The following is a 12,380-nucleotide window of genomic DNA, read 5'->3' on the forward strand; positions in this document are numbered from 1 at the left end:
CAACCACGAGCTACTTCACACTTCCTTAGACTTGATTGATGAAACACGAGAAGATTCGCAGCTCCATATCGCACACTATCAACAGAAGATCACTCGCTATTTCAACTCAAAAGTCAAGAATCGCGCCTTTAGCGTTGGCGACCTGGTCCTCAGGAGAGTTTTCTTGGCCATTAAGGACCCCAAGGATGGAGTCTTGGGACTGAATTGGGAAGGACCATATCAAGTCATCGAGGTCATTAAGGAGGGGACTTATAAATTAGCTCGTCTTAATGGAGGGGCAGTCCCATAGACCTGGAACGCCATCCATTTGAAGAGATACTATCAATGATTCACCTGTAAGGCCTGAAAGGCCATTTTTTATGTATTAAGCAATGAGAATCAACTTTTTTGTTTATATTTGTGCATGTTTTCAAGTGTAATCTAAAGTAACCACGAAAGACCCTTTCCCAGTTACTTGGGGGGGCATATGGTACCTGGATATAACCAGGTCGCCTTAATGACTTAGATGTTGATCCATATCGATTGATCGTTGTTTTTCTTAAAAAACGCGAGATATTGGTAAGAATTAATGCGAACGAAGTCCTATCCTGGACTTAACCAGGTCATAAAACTTAGAAGTTGATTTAAATCTATTGATCGTTGTTCTTCCTAAAGAGCTCGAGATATTGATAAAAATTGACACGAACTAAGTTTTCAAATTAAGTTCCTGGATATAACCAGCTCATAAGACTTAGAAGTTGATTTAAATCTATTGATCGTTGTTCTTCCTAAAGAGCTCGAGATATTGATAAAAATTAACACGAACTAAGTTTTCAAATTAAGTTCCTGGATATAACCAGGTCATAAAATTAGAAGTTGATTTAAATCTATTGATCGTTGTTCTTCCTAAAGAGCTCGATATATTGATAAAAATTAACACGAACTAAGTTTTCAAATTAAGTTCCTGGATATAACCAGGTCACAAAACTTAGAAGTTAATCTAAATCTATCGATCGTTGTTCTACCTAAAGGGCTCGAGATATAGATAAAGATTAACGCGAACTAATTTTTTCAAAATAGTAACTAAAATGCGTAGAGGCAAAGGGCAGTAAATCAATTAAAAATAAAGTTGATAGTTAAATTGTCTCGAGGTGTAAGCACCTCATGCAGAAGTTACACAAATTTTTTTTAAAAAAATATTCGAGAAAAGGGCACAAAGAGGAAGGCCCTAAGCTCCGCCAGTTGGCCCCATAGAGGTCACCATCTCGCCTTGCTCAGTTGCGCCGGAGCCTTCCCCAGCCTCGGAAGGCGCTTCTTTATCGAGGCGAGCTTTGAACTTCTCCAGCAAGGGCTCCCAGACGGCCGCTGCCAGGAAGGAGAAGTCGGCGTCCTGGTTATAGGCCTAGCAATGGTAGAACATGTCTTCCATGGCGGCGCTAAATTTTCTCGCTCGGCCGCCAAGGCGGCCTTGGCCTCCGCCTTCGCAGTATCTAGGACTGCCCGAGCAGTGGCGAGGGCGGTCTCTAGCTCTTGAAGCTTCGGGCGAGTCTCTTCCAGCTCGGCCTGCGAGGCTGCCAAGGCGTCCTTAGCCGTCTGTAGAGAAGTCTGGTGGGTGGCCACGGCCGCTTGGTGCTCGTTCCTCATCTCCTCGAGCTGAGTTTTGGTCCTGGCGATGCTCCATTGAAGGGCAACGAAGCTCTGTGAAAGCGGAGAGGCAATTGCCTTAGGAAAAAAGAAGGAAGAAAGAAAAAACAGGGCAAAGTGTAATAATCAAAAACCATAAAAGGTTGAGGTTAGCTTACCGTTAGGGCCATGCCCAGTGAAGACTCCAGCATGCCCACCGGGCTCCTGGTTTCGATAGCCCTGAGCTCCTTCTCGTTGAACTTGTATATGTGGCTGACGGTGTAGTTCGCCGACTCATACACCATTCCCCGGAAGGCCTCTGGAATCTTCTCCAGGTCCTGAGGATTGACTGGGATGCGTAACTCAGAGGGTACAATAGCCGAAGCCTCGAGCTTCGCCCCTGCGTCCCGGGTGGGGGCCGAAGCTCGCAGAGGGGGTGGGGGCATGTTGCTTCCCCCTGCAGCAGGGGGAACAGTTCCCTCGGCCTGGGCAGTTGGGGGTTGCTCTTTCTCCTTTGCAGGAGACTTAGTTGGGGTTCCTGTGGCTTTTTTCGATGTTCGGAGCTTCTTCATTTTTGGCCCAGGGGCCCCGGCTAAGGGGTTCCCCCCGGCGAACGCAGCTCGCAGACTCCCTTAGGGATGAGACATCTCTTCTGTCAAAACAAAGACATGGTTAGTACAAAAGTTAACAGCCATTCAAAAACAAAAGCAAAGAGAGATTCAAGTATATATATAAATATTTATACTAAAAGGGATCCTACCCCCCGAGCTAGAAGAAGAACCTATGGTTACGACCATTGGCCCCGGAGCTCCTGCGGGAGAATCTAAGTCGATTGTTTCCCGAGCTGGCGCAAGTTCTGGATCCGACTCTGGCTCCGGACTAGATTCTTCTACATATTGTCCAAGTCCCGGAGCTACGACACCTCTCCGGAGTGATGGCCATGACCGAAGGTTGGTCCCATACTCCTCAAATAAGATCGACCTAAAGGCTAGGGTGTTATCTACGACTACGGTACCCCTAGGTCGGCTATCTTGGTTATCCAACACAAGCTGGTCGACATGGTGGAGCAGGGTTGTATCCAGGTCCAGATCTCATCGGTGACGTTGGATGATCTGTCTGGGATTGAACCTAGCTAGCCGGGGGTCGGTAATGGCCCTATCTAAATTCCTAAACATGTAAGGGTTACCTTGGCCAGAAGGACCCGCGGCTGCTCCGGACCGAATCCTCTCCTTGTCCGTTCTCTGGGTGACCTCCAGCGCTCGCTTCCTATTCCTCACGAGGGGAACCTCGTCTTCCTCGTCCTCCTTATCTTCGTCCCCCGCGACCTCCTCCACGATGGTAGGTCTGGTGTCGCGAGCTGGGGGAAGCCCCCGGAGCCTCCTTAGGTTCAAAGTCTGATTTGGGAAAGTTAGCTTACAGGCCACCATCGTCTCGTCTATTACGAGCACGCGGTAATCCTTCTCACTGAGGGGCAAGCCCGCCAGTGTCTCGTATTGGGCCCCGAGGGTCACAGATTTCTCTGTCCTCGCGAAGATAGCTGTAGGATTAATCTAAATCAGAAAGGGATACTGGAGGAGCTAAACGATACTTAACTTACGAGCTAAGGTTGAAAAGCACTTACGAGGACGATTGAAGTAGTGGAGCTCGCAGTTTCTGAACCCCGTCGACATAAAGAATTGATCTTTGAAGTCGTTGGGGTGGCTGGGCAGCTCGATGACTGCAGCCGTGTTGGGGAATCGGGTTAAGTAATAAAACTCGTTGCCTCGCCCCCGCAGCTCCGGGCTAGCCTTGAGGCAGAGAAAATACAAAATGTCTGCAGGAGTGGGGACCTCCCACTCCTGTTTCAAGAATAAATATCTTAACCCCGCCAACAGCCGATAAGAGTTGGGGGGGGGGGGGGGAGCTGGAAGGGGGCCAACTTCACGTAATTGAGGAAGTTAGCAAAATACTGATCCAACGGGAGGAAGGCCCCCGCCTTAAAATGCTCGTCGCTCCAGGCCGCGAATGCCTCGTTAAGCGGCGCGCAGCTCCACTCGCCCTCTGCGAGAGGTCGGGTAATCACTGATGCTCTCCCCAGCCCGATGTTGTGGGAGAGGAATATTTTGTTGACCTTCGTCTGGTCGGTAATCTTTGAGACGATCCTCTTTGCCTCAAAGAACGCATCAGGAGCCACCTCGAGCTCCTGTTCCACCGCTGGCCCGAAGTGGGGGATTGGGGATTCGGCCATCACCGCCTTTCCTTTGTCTTGCTGAGAGGTCGAGCTGCCGGCAGTCCTTTTCAGGGCATTCTTCTTCGGTGCCATGTGGTTGCCTAGCGAACAAAAGAAAAGATTTCAGAAAAGGCGACCAGAGCATGAGGAAAAATCAAATGTTCTTTGCACGAGCTGAGGTAAGCCCAGCTCGTGGAGAGTGAGACCACGCGGTTCTATGAACACACGCCTGTGCTCCCAACAGATCCCCGATTACTCGAAATTCGTGTGTCAGGAGGGTTAGGTTAAAATTTTTCCTTGGAGGGAAAGTTCCAATAGGCAAGAAAGGTAAAACCGCCTGTGAAGCGTGTCCCCTAAGCTACCCGGTTTTGCACCCAAAATACTGAATATTTTGAACTAATATCCCAAAAATCATACCCAAAATTTTTCCCCAGAAAATGCATCCTGTAAACCATGCTCCTAAACGGCTTCCTACTACAAACAATACCCTAACCTAAAAGGCTTTCACCCTTCATTCCCACAAAACCCAGCAAACTCTTGCATGCGGCTACAGTAAATATTTACCTAAGCTACAGTAAAAAATAACTTCGAAACATGCACAGTCAGGAGACTTACAGAGTGTTTGGCTGGGAAGTGGATGAAGATATCGCCTGGGTTAGGGCTTCGTCAGAGCAGTTGGTTCCAAGGCTTTGAAGGAGTCTCTGCGCCTGAACCTCTTGAACGTTAGGAATGGCGGTCGGGAAGAAAAGGGTTTTTTCTCTTGAAGATGAAGAGAGAAGAAGGGAAAAATTTCTGAAAAATTGCAAATGAACGGGTGGCCCGTGCGTAAGGTGGCCACCCCTTTTTATATGCGTGAAGGGTCACGTGAAGAGGGCCGTTGGATTGCCCTGATGTGGGATCCAAGGCCCTCCACTCGAAAGATGAAACGACAGCTGGGCATAGGCTAGGCCATTTAATGCGGTTCTCGGAAGACGTACCGTCACCAACCACGATGTTCCATGTATTCGGCGCCTGCGTAGAATGTGGAAAATGAAGAGTTCATGGGGAAGCCTAAAAGCCCCTACTGTGGCCCTGCACGACGTCGTGTACCACGAGCATAGGCTTGGGGGGCAGATGTATGCCCTGATTTTCCCACGGGCTGATTAACGAGCTGAGATACGGCCTAATCATAACTACCACGTGGACCTCCCCGAAACCGAAGCTGCCATTGTAAGGCCCTACCTCTTTAGCTCGAGGTAAACTAAGGGTTCACCAAGATTGCTCAAGGACTGAGCTTGGACCCTGAAGGCCGCTGGTCGAGGTAAGCATCCAGCTCGTGGTGCGAGCTGGATGTGGAGGCTGTGACCTTTTATGAAGTCAACCATGTGAGGTAAGGGTGCATATATGAGACATTACGTGTTTGATATATCCCTGACTTCTCGGACACGCAGCATGAACGTGCGTATTCAGACTCCCACAACTGGTTTGGGCCGTGCGGCCCATTATCCCCTTACCTATTGATTTGACCACACTCATGTGTCAGGTTTAGGAATTAATCATGAATGTCACAGAGTTGACATAACAGGCAAGAAGGTCACGGGATGACCTTCTTACCAACTCCCAGGTGCCTTCTCCTATAAATATGGAGACCTTGGGAGTTAATAGAGGTTGGATTCTCGATTGTAAAAAATACCCTGTAATCAAATACCCAGTATATAGCAATAATATTGACTAGTGGAGTAGAAGGATTTTAACCTTTGAACCACTTAAAAAATGTATTTTGAGTCACCATTTCATTTTCTAATATCATATATCTGTTTCGGTTCAACCTAAGCACTAATCCCTTTCTCTTCTTTTCTTAATTACCTGTTGGCGAAGAACCGCATCAACAACATCTTTCAACATTATCAATAAAATATATATATAAACTCAAACCAACTCCAAGTCCTAATAACAATCTTAATATTTTAATATGATACTCTATTGATGGATCTTACAATAAAATTGTTCTAATTTTACATTATTCATAAAAGGACAAACCAAATAATATATGAGAAGCGTGTGTGACGCTTGTACCCTCAACAAAAAGCATCAGACTACAATAAATATAATCTCGGAAGTTCTCCTTCGCTGTGCAGTGGAATATATTGCCATTATCCCTCGAGTTTCTGAATCTATGTAAGACAGCAACAAAAATATTCAGAACATCACAAACCAAAACAATTGGCCTACACAGAATTAAGTCGAATGCCACTCACTGATTTATAAGACATGAATATTGATATACATCAACATTAGATACTAAGAAAAGAATACACAATCTAGATATAAAAAAGAAATATTTACTAAGAGAAACTATCTATACAACTAGTAAATGAATTTATATCTTTTTATGGTTTTTACGTTTTTGGAAAGCTCATGAAATCACTTTCTTGATTGCACATACGAGTACCTATGAAGAGAAGAAATAATGTTTGAACATGTAACCTTGAAGACGAGCATAATACTTCTTCAATACTGTTAGAACTTAATGTAGTGGTAGTCTTATTTTGTTATAGTGCTAGAAACTTCATTAGCCCAGTAGTTCAACTTAAATTGGTGAGGAGATTTGGTAATGTGCCTATTCTAAGTGTTAGTGACCATTCGATTCATCAATTTTCATTTCTAGTAATCATAAGACAATTAGTACCAATTTTATTCAGGGAACAAAACAACCTATCAAAGGAGACAGAGATGAAAATTGTGATATTTCTCCTACCATAATTCTTGGAGTGAAAATATGTTGAAACTTTTGGTTTTAGTATTTAAAACTAATAGCTGAAGTATTTTAGTATTTAACCAAGCTAGTTTTTATTAATTAATAGTTCCAACTATTAACCCAAAAGATTATATACACATATAAATATATGTAGAATTTATTAAGCAAAAGTTGTAAATATGAGCAAAAAAAAATTCTGAGACATATATGTCATTAGCAAGACAGAACATAGTGTTTCTTGAGTAGAAAATAATATCAGTAAAATTAAGAAAGGAACATACAGTAGTGAATCTTGAATCATATTACCACAGCACACCACCTTCATATCATATCATATAACAACTTCAGTCATCTAAATTAATCAGTAATAATGCAAAATTATATTAAGAATAATCTTCTAGCACACTTGCAAAGTAACACAAGAAAATGGAACAAACAAAACGAAACCTCGCTGCCCCTGCAAAGCTTCAATCAATATCCAACAAGACAAGCTAACCAGGCCAAAAAAAGTCTATTGATAGCAACATGATAGTTACAAGAAAATATGACTAAGGTACAAAATATAACAGTAATCCATCAGAGATTTTTTCTTATCAGTATAGAAAATGAAATCAGCTGAGACTAGTTTTCTTTTATTCAGTAGGCTATGAAGCATTTGAGAGGATGGCCTTTTATGGGGTGGCTACAAATTTGGTGAATTACTTAACAACATAGCTCCATGAAGACACAATATCTTCGGTGAGGAATGTGAATAACTGGTCAGGTGCTGTGTGGATGACACCAATTCTTGGAGCTTACATAGCATATTCCTACATTGGTCGGTTCTGGACATTCACTATGTCATCACTCTTTTATGTCATGGTAAAATTAGTATACATCCACTAGCTAATCTTTCTTATCATCTTCAATTAATATATTATTTTAATCTTGAGATAAGGTCTGCTTTAATTTTTTTTTTTTTTACTTTTATCTTGGTCTTTAACTTAATTATATGGACAGAATATTCCAAGTACTGATAATTAACATCATTACAACCACTAAATTTCTATCTTCCAAGCTCACTTCACAACCTGTGTGGACAAAGTTATATTGTTCTGACTACTAAAATCTGAACTACCAATAGATAGTATTAAATTTTGCCTGTGGGACCAATTAGTGGTGGAATGGTTTGATGAATAAGAATGTTTAATAATTTGTTGTCTGGCTATCTGCACGAGTGAAAAACCAATGTTTTTTAGTGCTATTTAATAATCTTGCATATGTGTGCATATACACATATACAAACATATATAGTAGTTATGTTTTAATGCTCACACTAATAGAAAAATGAACTTCATCTGATTCGAAAATGATGCTAAATTTTGTTTTCATCAACCAAAACACTAATTATCGAGATTCATGAAGAAAAATTCTTGAAATAAAGTATGATGGAAATCATCAATATGTAATTTTTGATTCTTTAACCAGATCATTAGACTTGTATGGAAAAGATAAAAAAATGCCCAAATCATATGAAGCTTAATAATACTAGGAGATGGTATTAACATATGTGTCAATTAATACAAATTTACCTTGAAGAGAATGGCAGCACCACCCATGCCTAAGAACTTCACCAGCTCAGGAGCCTTCGCCGTCGCCAGCAGGAGCCTTCATCGTACACGGTGGAGGCCAAAAAAATCTTCAGGGAGCCAGTCGCGACAGAGGCCGGCAAGTGGGGAGGCGAGCTTCACGGGTTGGGGGTTTCAGAAGCCAAGGAAGCTCGTGGTGGGGTGCGTGTTATTGGGTGGTGGCCGGAGATGGTTCATCTGGTCTGGTCGACTTAGATGCGAGAGAAGAAAAGAAAGAGTGGTATTAGGCTCGGAAGAAGAAAGAGGAGAGAGAATGGGATTCTAGAGATTCATTTAGGGATTTAGTATTTTTATCTCCATTTTCTTATTTAATTAAATAAAATCTGATGTAATGTCAACTATTGCTTATTTTTTTTGGAATATTTTCAACATGAATTTTAAAAAATAAAAACACCAATATTATTAGTGAAATTTTAAAATTACTTTACAATATTTAACCAATCAATAAAATAACTTTTTTTAGTTAATTTTATCATAAATATGTTAAATAAATAAAATTTAAGTATATAATTCATTATATAATAATGAATTTAAATTTTGATATAGAAATTATTATAAATAAAAAGTTAATATAATATTACAAATTTAGGAACAAAAGAAAATCTAAGAGGTGTATATTAAAAAACAAAATAAAACTTTTAGGACACGCATCAGTTTTTAGGACTCACTCCACGAGCCCTCAAAGAATTCTTTTAGGACTCGCAACGTGAACCCTAAAAATTCCAAGAGGTGTATATTAAAAAAACAAATCAAACTTTAGGACACACATCAGTTTTTAGCGAGTCCTAAAAAAATTCTTTAAGGACTCGCATCTAGGTGAGTGCCCTAAAAAAGTGTCATAAAAAGGTTTTTTTTGTAGAAGTGTTCCCTGACCGCATAAGAACACAACCCAAACCCTGACGTGAGGCATCACAGTATATCACAAACTTTTATAGATTTGTCGAAAGACTCAGAACTTGAGCTGTAATCAACCTCTGCTTCAATTCCTGGAAGCTATTCTCACACTCGTCTAACCACATAAACTTCTGATTCTTGCGTGTCAGTTCAGTAAATGAAGTAGAAATATTTGAGGATCCTTCCACAAAACATCTGTAATAACCTGCCAACCCAAGGAAACTACTAACCTTTGAATCATTCTTTGGCCTTGACCAATCTCTAACCGCCTCTCTCTTGGTTGGGTCCACCATGATCCCTTCCTTACTGACAATGTGACCAAGGAAAGTTACCTGAGATAACCAGAATTCACATTTCTTGAACTTTGCAAACCTCTGTAGAACCAACCTCAGATGTTGTTCATGTTTTGACTCTTACTGAGAATAAACCAGAATATCACCGATGAAGACGATCACAAACTGGTCCAAATAATCCTTGAACACTCTGTTCATCAAATCCAAAAATGCATCCGGGGAATTAGTCAATCCAAAGGACGTGACTAAGGACTCATAATGCCCATATTTGTTACGAAAGGCAATCTTCAGTATATTTCCCCTGTAACACCCAGCTGATGATAACCAGATCGAAGGTCTATCTTTGAGAATACCCTTTTACCCTACAACTGGTCAAACCAATCGTCTATCCTTGGCAGAGGATGCTTGTTCTTGATTTTTAACTTATTCAGTTCTCTGTAATCAATACACATCCTCAGAGAAGCATCTTTCTTCTTCTTCACAAACTGGTGAACCCCACGGTGAGAAACTAGGTCTAATAAAACCCAAGTCTAACAACTCTTGCAGCTGTACCTTTAGTTCTTTTAATTCTGCTGGGGCCATTCTGTAAGATGCTCTAGACACTGGCTTTGTACTTGGTGCTAGTTCAATCACAAATTCAATCTCTCTGTGTAGTGGCAACCCTTGTAAATCTTCTGGAAACACATCCAGAAATCCACAGACTAGTCTGGTTTCCTTTGGTCTCACTAGCATGACATGAGTGGTATCAATCACACTGGCTACGAATCCTATGCAACCTCCTTGAAATAAATCTCTAGCTCTCAAAATAGATATCATGGGTATACGGGGTCCATGCATATTGCCAACAAACACAAAAGGATCCTCACCTTCAGGCTCAAAGGTTACAATCTTCCTTCTGCAATCTATGGTTGCCCCATACTTCACTAACCTATCCATACCCAAAATCATGTCAAAGTCGGTCATAACCAGCTCTATCAAATCAACTGATAACTATCTGCCCTCCACTGTCACTTGAAATGATCTGACCCATCTTCTAGATACTACTAACTCCCAAGTGGGTAACAAGGTCCCGAATCCCATAGCATAATAATCACATGGTATACATAGTCTATCAATAATTTTACTAGTATCAAAAGAATGTGTAGCACCAGAATCAATTAAAATAGTATAAGCAGTTCCAGCACTAAAAAGCTGACCTATAACTACTGGGGACAAGCTTCAGCTTCTGCCTAAGTCAATGCGAACACTCGAGCTGGGGCTGAGCTGTCCGCCTTTCTTGGTTCTTCCTTTCTTGCTCTCGGGAAATCTTTACTCAAGTGTCCCACTACCCCGCATAAAAAGTAGGTCCTTGCTCGACACTCCCTTAGATGACGCCTCTTGCATCTAGGGCACTCAGGAAAAGTCCTCTAGACCTCACTACCAACCTGGTGGCCCAATGTAATGCCACGTGGTGTCCTGTCAGAACCTGGAGCTAGAAAGGAATCACGAGCCTTCCTTTTTTGATCACTGGGGCCTTCGCCCTTACCTGAACCCATAAATGGAGGTCCCACCCTCCTAGTGTCTCTCCTGGCTGCATTATCATGCCAGCTTTTATTTTCTGCGCTCTCTGCTATGAGCGCCTTCTCAACCACCTGTGCATAAGTAGTCACTAACACAGTGGTAATACAAACATCACGGGCTATTCGAGGCTGTAGCTCTTGGAGAAACCTCTCCCTTTTGGTCCCATCAGTGGGCACCAGTTCCCTTGCAAACTTCGCCAGTCTGTCAAACTTCAGGGCGTATTCAGTCACTGACAAACTTCCCCGAAATAGCTTGTTAAACTCTTAAGCTTTTGTAACCCTGATGAGACCATTATAGTACTTTTCATTGAACAGAATTTGAAACTCTTCTCAACTCAGGGCATTAAGATTTTTGGTTTGGGATATCACTTCCCACCAAATTCGGGCATTGTAACGACCCAAAAATTACTAATTAGGCTTAAGGGTTTTGATTAGTGTGTCGGGTGGGCATAGTTGGTTTATGTGTGATTTAAATGATTTAATGCATGATTATGCGATAAGCATGCTTAAATGATTATATGGATATACGAGATGCATGATTATGAGTATTAGTATGCATGTAGGCCCTATTTAGGTTATAGGGGAATATCTCTAATTTTCACTCATTGAGGGAATATATGTGATTATTTGCGATAAATTGTTGAGACCACATTATTATGTGGATATATTTGCAGCATATGGCTCGAGACGGTCCTAGTGAGCAGTTTGGCGAAATAGTCAAGGCGGGGATTTATACCCGGCTCGGGGGAGCTTGAGGGTATTTTCGAGAATTTAGGGGATATATTGGAGATTATTAGACTTTGGGTAAATAATTGGGGATTAATTGGATGATGGGATTTAAGTGGAAAATATTAGGAACATTTGAGGAATTAGTGGGAATTGGGAATAAATGACCATTCTACCCCTAGAATTAGTTAAAGGATTACTTTGTTTGGAAGGGCATTATGGTCATCTCCTAAGTTAATGATATGATCAACTTGTTATGTTAGAATAAGTCAGAAGAGTTTATAATAGTCTAGGAAAGAAAAGAGGAAAAAGACTTCAGCTTGCTCTCTCTCTCTTTCTATCTTCCTCACAAATTCTCTCTCCCTTTCACCTAGGTGTTCATCCTCTTGGCTGTTGAAGAGGCTTGAAGTTTGGGAGAATTAGACAGAATGTTAAGGGGAATTCAGCTGGTGTTGGAACTGGGAGTTCAGAAATGAAATCAGCTAAAGTTGAGGTAAGAGCTTCAGTTTCATCTTTGAGTTTTGCTGAATGGTTTAAGTAGAAGGTTAGGTTCTTGAGTATAAACTTAGTGATGAATTGGGCTGATGGTTCAAGTAGAAAATTTAGTGGTTATATTGTAATTCTTGTGGCTGGTTGTTGTGGAATTGGGGGGAAAATTCTTGGTAATTGAATGAGTTCGTGGCTGGGAGAAGGAGGAGGAAACCCAAGTTTTCCCTAGGTTCGCAGGGCGCG

At 41.7% G+C, this 12,380-nt stretch overlaps 1 protein-coding gene across 2 annotated transcripts; it reads right to left on the reverse strand.

The window, feature by feature from the left end:
* Positions 1 to 1,072: 1,072 nt before the first annotated feature.
* LOC133778132 (uncharacterized) lies at positions 1,073 to 8,462 on the reverse strand. Of its 2 annotated transcripts, none has more exons than XM_062217955.1 (3): positions 8,120 to 8,462; positions 1,782 to 5,958; positions 1,073 to 1,677 (listed from the first exon to the last, which is right to left on the reverse strand). In XM_062217955.1, exons 2-3 carry the CDS (start codon positions 2,172 to 2,174, stop codon positions 1,237 to 1,239), a joined length of 834 nt encoding a protein of 277 aa, XP_062073939.1. In that variant the 5' UTR covers positions 2,175 to 5,958; positions 8,120 to 8,462; the 3' UTR covers positions 1,073 to 1,236. The 2 variants fall into 2 exon arrangements, with proteins under 2 accessions (XP_062073939.1, XP_062073938.1); XM_062217954.1 differs by having other exon boundaries at positions 1,782 to 5,964.
* Positions 8,463 to 12,380: the final 3,918 nt, after the last annotated feature.

The sequence above is a fragment of the Humulus lupulus genome, chromosome 5 (genome assembly GCF_963169125.1).
Source record: "Humulus lupulus chromosome 5, drHumLupu1.1, whole genome shotgun sequence".
NCBI lineage: Eukaryota > Viridiplantae > Streptophyta > Magnoliopsida > Rosales > Cannabaceae > Humulus > Humulus lupulus.